We start from the raw sequence: 12,081 nt of genomic DNA on the forward strand, positions 1-12,081 counted from the left end.
GAAGTTAGTATTTAGAGTTTTAATAAAATTAACAGTATTTAGGTTAATTCTTCTCCATAAATATCCTTAAGAAAGAGGCAAATAAGCTTCTTTATTTCTTGGATAACTATTTAAGTATCTTTGCACGCTCCAAATTTAGAGGAACATGATCGGCACTCAATACCGTTTACTCGCATCGAGCGAATCACACTAATACAATTACCAAGTATTACCTAAGTGCATGAATATGAAATTCTTGTATTACAAATACAACATCAAAGTCTACCTTATAAAAACAGAAACAATTATGTATAATTCACATTTTCAAAATTCTATCTTCATTTTATTCTCCCACGTCATATTTTAACTAATAATCCAATGTACACAAACATATAATCTGATTATGTCCATATAATTATTGGATAGACTTAAACGTCCAATTTCTTCAAAAATTGCATGGCTAATTTTCAATTCATTAAGATGGTCCCAAAATGAAATACAACAAATATACTTGCTCTACATTGCATTTGTAGCTTTATTATTAATTGACATTACATGTGAAAAACCACAAGAACCTTCCTCACTACCATATGCAGAACAATTTGACATTACAAGAACTAGACCTTGCCTGATACCCCAAGAGATTTGCCAGAAGCACTTTCACCAAATTTTCTAAAGAAAAGGATTAACATGGAGTGATTTCTTGTCAATTATGACCACTTGATTTAGCAGAAATGCCAAGCTTGAGCATTTTTCCATGTCAAACTTATAGCAATTCCTTCAATGATTTAATGTCAGTTATGAACCAGAAATCAATTCCTTCAATGATTTCAATGGAGAACTATAACCATATACTTGTGTGTCTCTCCAGAAGCTGAACACTGTTTTCAGCCAAAAAAAAGAAAAAAGAGGAGTCAAATCTCATCAGCCCAAATGCAAAAGTTTAACGCGAGAGGGAAGGGGAAAACGAAAAAAGCCATCATGAGGCCCGGAGGGCTGAGGCCAGGCCGTCGACGAGCAAGGCATGGAGTTGCTAAAACAGTATTTAAACGTCAAGTTAAGAGAGCCAGAAATTCAAGTTAAAAGAAAACAAATGAGAGTGAGGATTTACCTAGCCATGCTACAAAGCCAACCGTTGAAGCCAAGAAAAATTCCCTGCTTATAACTTTGCAGCTGAATGCAGAACAAAAGGGATTTAGCAAGTAGAACAATGGTTGATTCTTTAATAAAATTTGGAAACTATGAGGAGCTTTGCAGCAACTTACAGGTATAAGCAGACAAGGTTTCCCCATCCATAAAAAACACATGCCCAAGTTGAACCAGTGAACCTGTAATTAACCAAGCAGAGAAATATATTGCCAGAATTTATTTATTTTTTTGGTTTTTGGGGCGGGGGATGGATATGGCAGAGACAAAATTTCTAAAAATGTGGGTACTGTAATATACAAGAAAATCATATTTTTGATATGTTATAATTCAGGTCCTTTAAAATTTAGAAGAAACGAATTTAGATATACAAAATTTCCACTGCCTTTGTTCACTTGACTGAAAAGGGGAAAATGCACTAGACTTCACAAGAATCAGAAAATGAAAAAGAAGAAAACCTTATACAGAAAAAGATTCAGAAAGATCAGAGATTGATGCATTTAAGAGGGTTAGCAAAAATAAATAGGTGATGCGGGAAATTCTAGATCTAATTTGATAGCTAAAGAAGGAAAGGAATTTGCAATACAAAGGAAGATCATTATGAGGTGCCATACCACATCAAATCCCGAGTAAAGAGTGCTCGTGGAATCATGAGTCCATTCCCAATCATCGCAAGCAACATTGAAAGAGCTGATAAACCTTTGATATTATCTGGATTTAGAAGGTTTGTCCACTGGACAGAAGGTCAGAAGGTATCAGTCAAGATGAGGAACCTCAAACTTGTGAAAAACTACGATTTGACAATTTTACCCTAAAATATAAAATGTTGTAGAAACTACCATTTGTGAAACTGGCATCCACATGAAAAGAAGAGTGGCAGTCCATCCAGACAATGATCCTACAAATTTGATGCCCTTCTCTGGAAGTTTCCCAGTCCGTGACTGTAAAGAACAGCAGCTTGAAATTCAGAATAGTTTTAGATCCATGTTCTCATTCTTTCAGGTTAAACATAATAGCTCTTCCCACACAAAAGTGCATGTAAAACTTTCTAGCTTGCTGTAGAGCCCAAGGAAAATGAGTATAAAGTAATTGTTAATCAAAATCGACTTGGCGTCTGTAATCTAACAATATCAAAGTCAAGAAGACTCAATGTGAATTATGCTTTTATGATATTATTTGGTAATCTCAAAGTTAAGTAGCAACTTTCTCAAACGTGTATGCATACGCAGTGTTATCAAAAGCGAAAAGCACAAAAACACTTTAAGGTCTGTTGGGGTTTTAAGCGCAAAGCGCAAATAAAGCGTGGGCTTTAAGGAAGAAAGGCGCAAAATGGAGAAAAACTATAAATATGTATGTGTAGTCCAAGACTAATATCTATAAGTATGAATACCAAATATATGGACAAAGAAATTGAAGAAAATTTATAATAAAGTGAAATATCAATTGTTTAGAGTCACCTCTTCAGGATTACGCTCATTGGCAAAGAAAAGTATGTCTTAGATCCTTGATGACAACACTGAAGCGCCCACTAAGAGAGGCGAAGTGCTCAACATGTTTTGAGCCTCGCTTCAGGGCTTAAGCGCGCTTTAAGTGCGCCTCTGATAATAAGCATACGCAAATAAAAGAAGCAGAGCACTTTCAGATCATGTTCCAGTTATGCAGTCATGGTCAGTTGGTCACCATAGAGCAAAATAACAAAACAAAACATAGTAAGACAGAAGCTTCTCATGCTTCCTGGCGCATCAGTCAGATGTGACAATATCCCTGCACAATTTCGAGCTTCACGTCTAGTCTATTATTTTACCTTTGAAAAGAATACCCTGTTTGACAAGGACACAATGCAAACACTCTCATCAGATCCAGGATACAAGTGCTCAATCGCCTAGTTGGAGAGCTGCCACTTAGGACTTGCCCATTCCATTTTATATCAGAAAAGTGAAACTTTTCATTAGCGTTAAGGAGGAACAGGAATAAAAAAAGAATTAATAAGCTAATAGCTAGTGAGCCCACCCAATGCTAGAGAAGCTTTCATCTCTCTCCTCTCGATCATGACTGAAGACAAAAACCCTCCTTTGCTTCTGACGAAGTAGTTCAGAAACGACACCATTTTGAACATACAGCTGAGCATTATCTCAGTGAAGATTTTGAAATGTGTTCTTCTAGCACTCGCTAGAAAATACAGTCCTCTTGTTAGAATGAATTTCAACATTGCCTTTCTATTATTCAAGTCAAGCAAAAATTCATATTTTGTTTTTGTGGCTTAGGGTTATTTTTTTTTCAGCTTCTTCACTTCAAGGCAGAATAACAGGTATGAACATTTAAACGTGTTAGTTTACAGATATGTATAGTGTAGTCTTGTCCCACATTAGATGAGGAGTAATACCTCCTTGTAGTGTATAGCTATAAATAGGGACCTCTTGTATTGTATTTATTATCTAATATCAATAATATATTTTCTCCCGTGATTTCTCACATGGTATCAGAGCATTAGCGAAAAACCCGTTGCTATGCATCATTCCAGCAATTTCCGGGAAGAAAGACCTCTTCGCCGTGCAATTTTCCGGTGACTTAGAAGGATGTCCCTAAGCAAATCACTTTCTGTTGGTGCTGTGCAAAAACCAACACCACCACAAGACTCCTCAGGCTCCGGCGACCAAACCCCAGTCAACCCCACCGGAAAACACACGTCCACGCGCCCTCACGCACCTGGAAAAGAAAAACAATTCCGGCGAGATCTGACCTACGCGCCGGCGCGTGAGCACTGTTCCGACCAGATTGTGAAAAAGTTCCAGTTGAACAGTAGGATCGCCAGGTAATTCCGATCCTACCCTCACTGGTTTTGTTTTATTCCGACCACTTTGAGTTTTTCCGTCAGCTACAGTAGATTCCGGCGTGAATAGTGTTTCCGGCGCAGAACAATGTTCTGTTTTCCTGCTGTAAACAGTGTTTTTCAAGCTATTTCTTCAGTTTTCTCACCGGAGTTACTTATTTCCACTATTTCAAATTAACCCTACTACTACAAATTGTAGCGACATGGGAACCGATTCTTTGAATAGTCTGATGGTTTCTTTAGCAGATTATATTGAGTTCCTTCGGTACAAAGCATGTAAGCAGACATCTTCTGAGATAGCTTTTGATGTTCAAACAAGTAATAGCGTGACTTGTTTCTCCCAATCTTCATCCTCTTTGTCTTGGGTTTTTGATTAAGGTGCATCAGATCATATTTCTAGTAACAAATCTCTTTTCACTACTATTTCGTATTCTCAATCTCTTCCAAAAGTCACAATGGCCAATGGGTCTCAAACCATGGCAACTACAATAGGTCAAGCAAGCTCACTTACTTCCTTACCTTTAGATTCAGTCCTTTATGTTCCCAATAGTCCTTTTAATCTCATAGTTGTTAGTCGTTTAGCCAAATCACTTAAATGCGCTGTTTTATTTCTTGATGACCATGTTTCTATACAGGAACGCAGTACGGGGCGAATCATTGGTACCGGGCGTGAATCAAACGAACTTTATTACCTTATCCTTGCTAAATCACATGGACTCACATCTTGTCTTCCTTCTACAACATGTCATGTTACTGATTCACCAGATTTATTACATAAACGGTTGGGACATCCAAGTTTGTCAAAACTTCAGAAAATGGTATCTGGTTTATCTCACTTGTCAGCTCCAAAGTGTGAGTCATGTCAGCTCGGTAAGCATACTCGCTCCCATTTCCCCCGGCGTCTTGATAATCGAGTAGAGTCACCTTTTACTTTAGTCCATTCAGATGTTTGGGGTCCTAGTCGGGTCAGTTCCACCTTGGGATTCCGCTACTTTGTCAGTTTCATTGATGATTATTCCAGGTGCACTTGGATATTTTTGATAAAAAATCGATCTGAACTGTTTTCTATTTTCCAAACCTTCCACGCTGAAATTCAAAATCAATTTGGGGTTTCTATTCGCACATTTCGTAGTGATAATACCCGAGAGTATTTGTCTTCCTCATTTCAGCAGTTTATGAAATCTCATGGGATTATTCATCAAACATCTTGTCCGTACACATCTCAACAAAATGGGGTAGCTGAAAGAAAGAATAGACATCTTATTGAAACTACTCGTACCCTACTCATACAATCTCATGCTCCGTTGCATTTTGGAGGGATGCAGTTCTTGCATCTTGCTATCTTATTAATCGTATGTCATCTTCAGCTATACAGAACCAAGTTCCATTCTTTGTCATGTTTCCCCACTTACCTTTGTTCTCTCTTCCACCTCGTATCTTTGGAAGCACTTGTTTTGTCCATAACCTTACTCCAGGAACAGTTAAGTTAGCTCCTCGTGCTCTTAAGTGCGTATTTCTGGGTTTCTCGAGAACACAAAAGGGGTATCGATACTACTCTCCTGACCTCCGGCGGTACCTTATGTCCGCTGATGTTACCTTCTTTGAAACTCAATCATACTTCACAAGTTCAGGTCATCACTTAGATATTTCTGAGGTATTACTAGTTTCATCTTTTGGAGATTCAGTCACTCCAGCTCCACCACCTACAGCTCCAGTTGTAGCTCCACCACCTATAGCTCCAGTTGTAGCTTCACCGCCTATAGCTCCAGTTCCACCACCTATAGCTCCAGTTGTAGCTCCACCACCTATAGCTCCAGTTCAACCTTCTACAGCTCCACCACTCTTGACTTATCATCGTCGTCCACATCCAGCATCAGGCCTAGGTGATTCACGCCCCGCATCAGATTCTGCACCTACTGCGGACTTGTCTCCTCTTAGTCAACCAATTGCACTCCGTAAAGGTGTACGATCCACACTTAATCATAATTCCCACTATGTCGGTTTAAGTTATCATCGCCTGTCGTCACCTTATTATGCTTTTATATATTCTTTGTCCACTGTTTCTATTCCTAAGTCTACTGTTGGTTGTCGTTGGGTTTATGCAGTCAAAGTCAGCCCGGATGGCCAGGTTGATCGACTTAAGGCTCATCTTTGGGCTTGATTATAGTGATACTTTCTCTCCCGTGGCTAAAGTAGCATTTGTTCGTCTCTTTTTGTCCATGGCTGTTGTACGTCATTGGCCTCTTTATCAGTTAGACATTAAGAATGTTTTTCTCCACGGTGATCTTGAGGAAGAAGTTTATATGGAGCAACCACCTGGTTTTGTTGCTCGGGGGGAGTTTAATGGTTGTGTGTGCAGATTGCGCAGGTCACTATATGGCTTGAAACAGTCCCCTCGAGCTTGATTTGGTAAGTTCAGCACAATTATTCAGGAATTCGGCATGACTCGTAGTGAGGCTGATCACTCTGTATTTTATCGGCATTCTGCTCATAATCTGTGTATTTATCTAGTGGTTTATGTTGATGATATTGTTATTACTGGCAATGATCAGGATGGTATTACTAATCTGAACCAACACCTCTTTCAGCACTTCCAGACTAAGGATCTGGGCAGATTGAAGTATTTTTTAGGTATTGAGGTCGCTCAGTCTAGCTCAGGTATTGTAATTTCACAGCAGAAGTATGCCTTAGACATTCTTAAGGAGACTGGAATGATGGGTTGCAGACCTATTGACTCTTCTATGGATCTGAATGCTAAGCTTCTGCCTGGACAGGGGGAGCCTCTTAGAGACCCTATGAGATATAGGAGGTTGGTTGGCAAATTGAATTACCTCACAGTGACTAGACATGACATTTCTTTTCCGGTGAGTGTTGTAAGTCAGTTTATGGATTCTCCGTGTGATAGTCACTGGGATGCAGTTGTTCGCATTCTTCGGTATATAAAGTCAGCTCCAGGCAAAGGATTACTATTCAAGGATCGAGGCCACGAGCAGATTGTTGGGTACACAGATGCTGATTGGGAAGGATCACCTTTTGATAGACGTTCTACGTCTGGATATTGTGTTCTAGTAGGAGGTAACTTGGTCTCGTGGAAGAGCAAGAAACAGAATGTAGTTGCTCAATCTAGCGCCGAAGCCGAATATCGGGCCATGGCTATGGCGACATGTGAGTTAGTTTGGGTCAAGCAGTTGCTCAAGGAGTTAAAGTTCGGAGAAATCAGCAAGATGGAACTAGTGTGTGATAACCAAATTGCTTTTCATATTGCGTCAAATCCGGTATTCCATGAGAGGACTAAACACATTGAGATCGACTGTCACTTTGTCAGAGAAACAATACTTTCAGGAGATATTGTTACAAAGTTTGTAAAGTTGAATGATCAACTAGCAGATATTTTCACTAAGTCTCTTACTGGTTCTCGTATTAGCTACATGTGTAACAAGCTCGGTACATATGATGTGTATGCACCGGCTTGAGGGGGAGTGTTAGTTTACAGATATGTATAGTGTAGTCTTGTCCCACATTAGATGAGGAGTAATATCTCCTTGTAGTGTATAGCTATAAATAGGGACTTCTTGTATTGTATTTATTATCTAATATCAATAATATATTTTCTCCCGTGCTTTCTCACAAAACATTCTCCTCGTAAAAGCAACCACATGAACAAGCTGCAAATGTCATAGCTTACCATAATGACTGCTAGGATAGCCACAACAAAAGCTACAGCACCAGGCAAGATGGTATTTGGAACATATGGGATGAAAGTTGACCACATGACCTACAATGCACGGTGCAGAACGCCAGAACAAATATAAGAATCTAAACTCCAAATTCTTCATTTTGATGAGTAGAAAATGAAAGAAAAGAGAGGGTGATTACTTGGGGAAGTGCAGATAGCCCAGCAACAGTAATGAAATCCTCCCAGTAACGCCAGATTACGGGATTGAGCAAGTAGAAGTAGTTCATGAAGTTCACAACAAGACCACATGCAATAACAACAGAAGTGACTGCATAATGAGGTAATGGCATAGATCCAGCCATGGCTAGTTGTGATATCACAATATAAATGGTCACGACCCCCAACGTTTGCACAACGACCACCTCTGTCTCCCTCTTCTTTATGAAGTATGATAGCAAAGACAAATTACCAAGCAATCCAGTGAACATCCCCTGTATTTTGTTCAGCTCAGTATTTATCTCTCAACATTAATAAGACCACAGTTATAAGCCGCTATAATAGGAGTAGAATGCCATACCAGCCATGGAACAGCAAATAATGCAGCATTATTTCCTGCTAGAAGGTTACGAGCATTGAGTATTATCTGAGGCAGTTGTAATATGAGAAATGGAATATTTGCAGCTCCTGCAAATTTTGCAGTCAATGAATCCCACTGCTTAAAGCTCTCGCTGCTCTTCAAATCTTCTGATCTCTACATATAAAATCTCAGTTATGCCAGATTTCATTACCTCCAACTGAATCCATAGCTTACTTTAAAAAACGATCCCACATCGCAATAAACATTATTGGAAGCATACAAAAGGGGAAAAGAACCTGATCAATAGGACTTGGAACATCTGAGTCAAGCGCAGAAACCGGTCTCAACCGGTATTGACAAACTAATGGGCTTAAGAGCACTGACTTGTTCAAATTATTGTTCTGTTTAGCTCTTTTCTTGTATGGAAGGAGATTTGGGATTGATTTCGGCTGCTGGAGATTGACATTGAAGATATAACCATTGGAAGGTTGGCGGGAACATAGGACTGCCTTACCCACTGGCAACAAAGATCCAGCCATTCAAGATATCAAAAAATGAAGCAACTATATGTTTGTACTCATCACCAGTTGTGTGGAGATATTTTTATCAGAAAATGGTCAATCTTAATTGCTACAAAGGTAACTCCCCAAGAGGCAGCTGATCAAACTTCTAATGGTTCTGTATTAAAATGAGAAGACAATTTCTGGTAAGCTCCTGCACAAACCCCAGCCTTTACCAAATCTGCATCAAAAGCAGGATGCATGAATTACCCGAAAAAAGACAGTAAACTAACTAGCACGACATACTTCAATCTTTTCAGCTATGATAAGCAAGAGGGAAATCAGAGGCACCACAACATAACAAACTTCTATTTCCATCAATCCAACTCACTGTGAGTTGGATCAATATCCTGAACCTTGCCTATAAATTGACTTAAAAAATCGACGACTCGAGCAAGTTAAACGTCCTTATAGTATATCACAGCATACCTAGTCTGTAGCACAAAAAGAACGAGATGCGACTGGGGGAAGGGAAAGGGGAAGGGAAGGGATGTGGTGTCATCTCAGAACTTGGAAGAAAAATTGTAACCATTATAAGCCAACTCTAACACAATAGTGGAGACAAAGCTAACTCTAACTCAATAATGGAGACAAACTCATCTTCCATAACCTCACACACAACTCACATATAAGAAAATAAGGCTTATGGAAATCAAACCTGAGAACAAGCACTAGAAAGTACTCCCTCCATTCTACTTTATATGGCATTGTTACTATATGGGGAATAAAACAATTCTTTTTTCAAAAAAAAACATTTTCATATATTTTTCGAATACTCTTAATTATAAAAAGGTGTAGCTTATAGTACTTTTTTCTAGATCTTAATTATGTAAATTTTATTTTAAAAGATTAAAAAAGTTAACATCCAAATTGAGACAGAAAACCAGATGGATTAACCCTCATTCTTTGAACCCCCTCCATTCTTTTCGAACAGAGGGAGTACCTAAATACCACAACAATAATATCACACCTCAATCTCTGAACCCCCTCCATTCTTTTCGAACAGAGGGAGTACCTAAATATCACAACAACAATATCACACCTCAATCTCAAGTAAGTTGGAATCGGCTATATGAATTTTCATTGATCATGTTGCTCCATTTAAGCTCGGAATAAGTAAATGAAATATCTTTATGTTGTAAGCATCAAACGGAAGAATACAAAGCTATGAATTACCATCCACCATAAGTGACACAGCTCCATTGTCAAGGGCCAAACTTAACACCTAAACCATCCCTAATAATAGGCATCTTCTAGAATTCTACTGCAACACACTGTAGAGCAAATTTCTTGAAGGATGAAAATCTTTGAATGTTACTTTGGTCTCAACCCATCCAAGCCAGAAGCCTAATTAGGCATATTTGCAGCATGTTTCTGTGAACTCAATTTCTAACTACCAGAGCTCTACTCAAAAGCTCCTTTATGTTTAGTACTTTAAAATGTCGGATCATAGTATAGCTAACCTTCACATTTCTTTATTTATTATTCATTTGCAGGAAGAAAAAAAACCATAGAAACAACACACCAACTAACATTGCATACCGAAAATATAAGATCATTTCATACTTACCCGAGTGCCAATTTTCTCGAAAATACCCGTTAATAGTTTAACATCAGCCACGTATACAAGGTTTTAACAATTTGAGAAAGAGCGCTTTTTTATTTTGGGTAATTGATGGCAAAGACGAGAGAGGGATGTGGGGAGATGATGGAGAAGATGAAAGACGATAGAGGCTGGTAGTGTCTGGGGGGAGAAAAATATTATTTTTGGTGAAGCTTTTTGGGTTAAAGTCACGTGTGTTAAAAAATTTAAAGGGTTAGTGAAGAATTAATATTAATATAGGAACATATTTTGCAGATTTAGATTTTTAATAGGCGTCAAACTACAAGGTAATAAGTGTATTATTCAACAATGTCATTTGCTTATCCCTACTTAGCAAACCATTATGCACCAAACTTGTAAACGAAATGTAAGTTTCAAAGTTCAATAGAAATTCACAAGAATAGCAAAACAAATTAAGGAAATACAATCACATGCCTCTAAGATGAAAAAAAAGAAATTGGGACTTCATCAGTTTTGTTTTAAAGATGATTTCCTAGTTCATACTTCATATAAATGAAGAAAAAGAGAAGCCAAAAAAGCTCAAATTTCTAAACTTGATCCAAAATAGACGGGCATCTCAAAAAATATGAAGGATGGGCGGTGAGCACAGTGTATAGGAAAGAATTAAATGGATACACCGGGATTCACAAATTTTTAGTGGCAGCAAACGTAGTTGACTGATTGATACACTACTGTATAAAATTAAGTACTAAAATCAGTGGCATTCTCTATTTTCTTGTATATAATAAATATGAATCCAGACAAGACCGACGTGGATCAACATGTGAAATTACCAAAAGCAAAGTGTTCATTTTCTCTTGGGTGCAATGTCACCATAAAAACTTACCTAACAATATTTACATTTTACACTATATCGCTTAATTCTGATTAATAATATTTTCACGCTAATTTTTTACTATTAAAGTTAAATTGTATAGATTTTTACTATTAAATTATATTTTCACGTACAAGTACGTATTTGCTGAAACGCAATCACAAGGAACGCAAAAGAAAAGAGTAAAACCAAGTGTGTTTATAATGTATTTTACATTTATAGTTTTACACTATAAGGGTAGCGTGCCTACATCTATATGTGATGAGAACAAGAATGCTTTGAGTTCGTCATTATATATTAAGCCTCTTTTACTTGAAAGATCAAGAGAGATAGTTAAGACATTTGAATTGCTTGAAAATTACCTGGCACAAAGCTGAAGCTTGTACAAGATTCTGATATTTTGTTGTACGAAAGGAATACACGGATGCTATTAATTTGGAGTTTCTGAATAAAAAGAGAAGAAACCACCAACTGGGTAGTGAGAAATATATTTATAAGAGAGACTCAAAGAAAGCTTATTTATGAGTAATCAATTGGAAGAAAGGAAGATTTGATGCTGAGGAAAGTGAGGACGCTATTGCTCTCTAAGTCCAGACAAATTAAAGTGCATACATACAAAATGTGTTGCGAATTACCCAGAATACTCTTGATTAGTTCCTTTCTTTATTCCAATATTTAAGGTCAAAGTTGTCAATTTATAAACTTGGTTTTATTTCATGTCATGTGTATAGACAAACCTGGAATTATGTAAGTATATATCTTTAAGCCAAGAGGAAAGAGGCAAGTTTGGTTTAGATTTTCTTTTGGCCCAACAAGATGTTAAAAGACACGGCTTAGGGAGCAGTGGAGTTCATTTCCTCCGATTTCCTTTAAAA

At 37.8% G+C, this 12,081-nt stretch overlaps 1 protein-coding gene across 2 annotated transcripts; it reads right to left on the minus strand.

The window, feature by feature from the left end:
• Nucleotides 1-419: 419 nt before the first annotated feature.
• Nucleotides 420-11,742, minus strand: LOC104093280 (maltose excess protein 1-like, chloroplastic). Of its 2 annotated transcripts, none has more exons than XM_009599007.4 (10): nucleotides 11,569-11,742; nucleotides 8,505-8,949; nucleotides 8,209-8,382; nucleotides 7,832-8,122; nucleotides 7,641-7,730; nucleotides 1,965-2,066; nucleotides 1,740-1,858; nucleotides 1,245-1,307; nucleotides 1,091-1,152; nucleotides 420-860 (listed from the first exon to the last, which is right to left on the minus strand). In XM_009599007.4, exons 2-10 carry the CDS (start codon nucleotides 8,745-8,747, stop codon nucleotides 778-780), a joined length of 1,227 nt encoding a protein of 408 aa, XP_009597302.1. In that variant the 5' UTR covers nucleotides 8,748-8,949; nucleotides 11,569-11,742; the 3' UTR covers nucleotides 420-777. The 2 variants fall into 2 exon arrangements, with proteins under 2 accessions (XP_009597302.1, XP_009597303.1); XM_009599008.4 differs by lacking the exon at nucleotides 11,569-11,742 and adding an exon at nucleotides 10,339-10,499.
• Between the last annotated feature and the right edge of the window lie 339 nt (nucleotides 11,743-12,081).

Source organism: Nicotiana tomentosiformis, chromosome 4 (genome assembly GCF_000390325.3).
Source record: "Nicotiana tomentosiformis chromosome 4, ASM39032v3, whole genome shotgun sequence".
NCBI lineage: Eukaryota > Viridiplantae > Streptophyta > Magnoliopsida > Solanales > Solanaceae > Nicotiana > Nicotiana tomentosiformis.

What these genes read in the sequence shown, in the direction of transcription:
- LOC104093280 (XM_009599007.4), bottom strand. Translation starts at nt 8,747, where the DNA reads ATGGCTGGATCTTTGTTGCCAGTGGGTAAGGCAGTCCTATGTTCCCGC. An exon ending in GGCTATCTGCACTTCCCCAA is followed by an intron (nt 7,731 to 7,831) that starts GTAATCACCCTC and finishes CGTGCATTGTAG; the next exon opens with GTCATGTGGTCAACTTTCAT. An exon ending in TGGCTTTGTAGCATGGCTAG is followed by an intron (nt 861 to 1,090) that starts GTAAATCCTCAC and finishes GGCTGAAAACAG; the next exon opens with TGTTCAGCTTCTGGAGAGAC.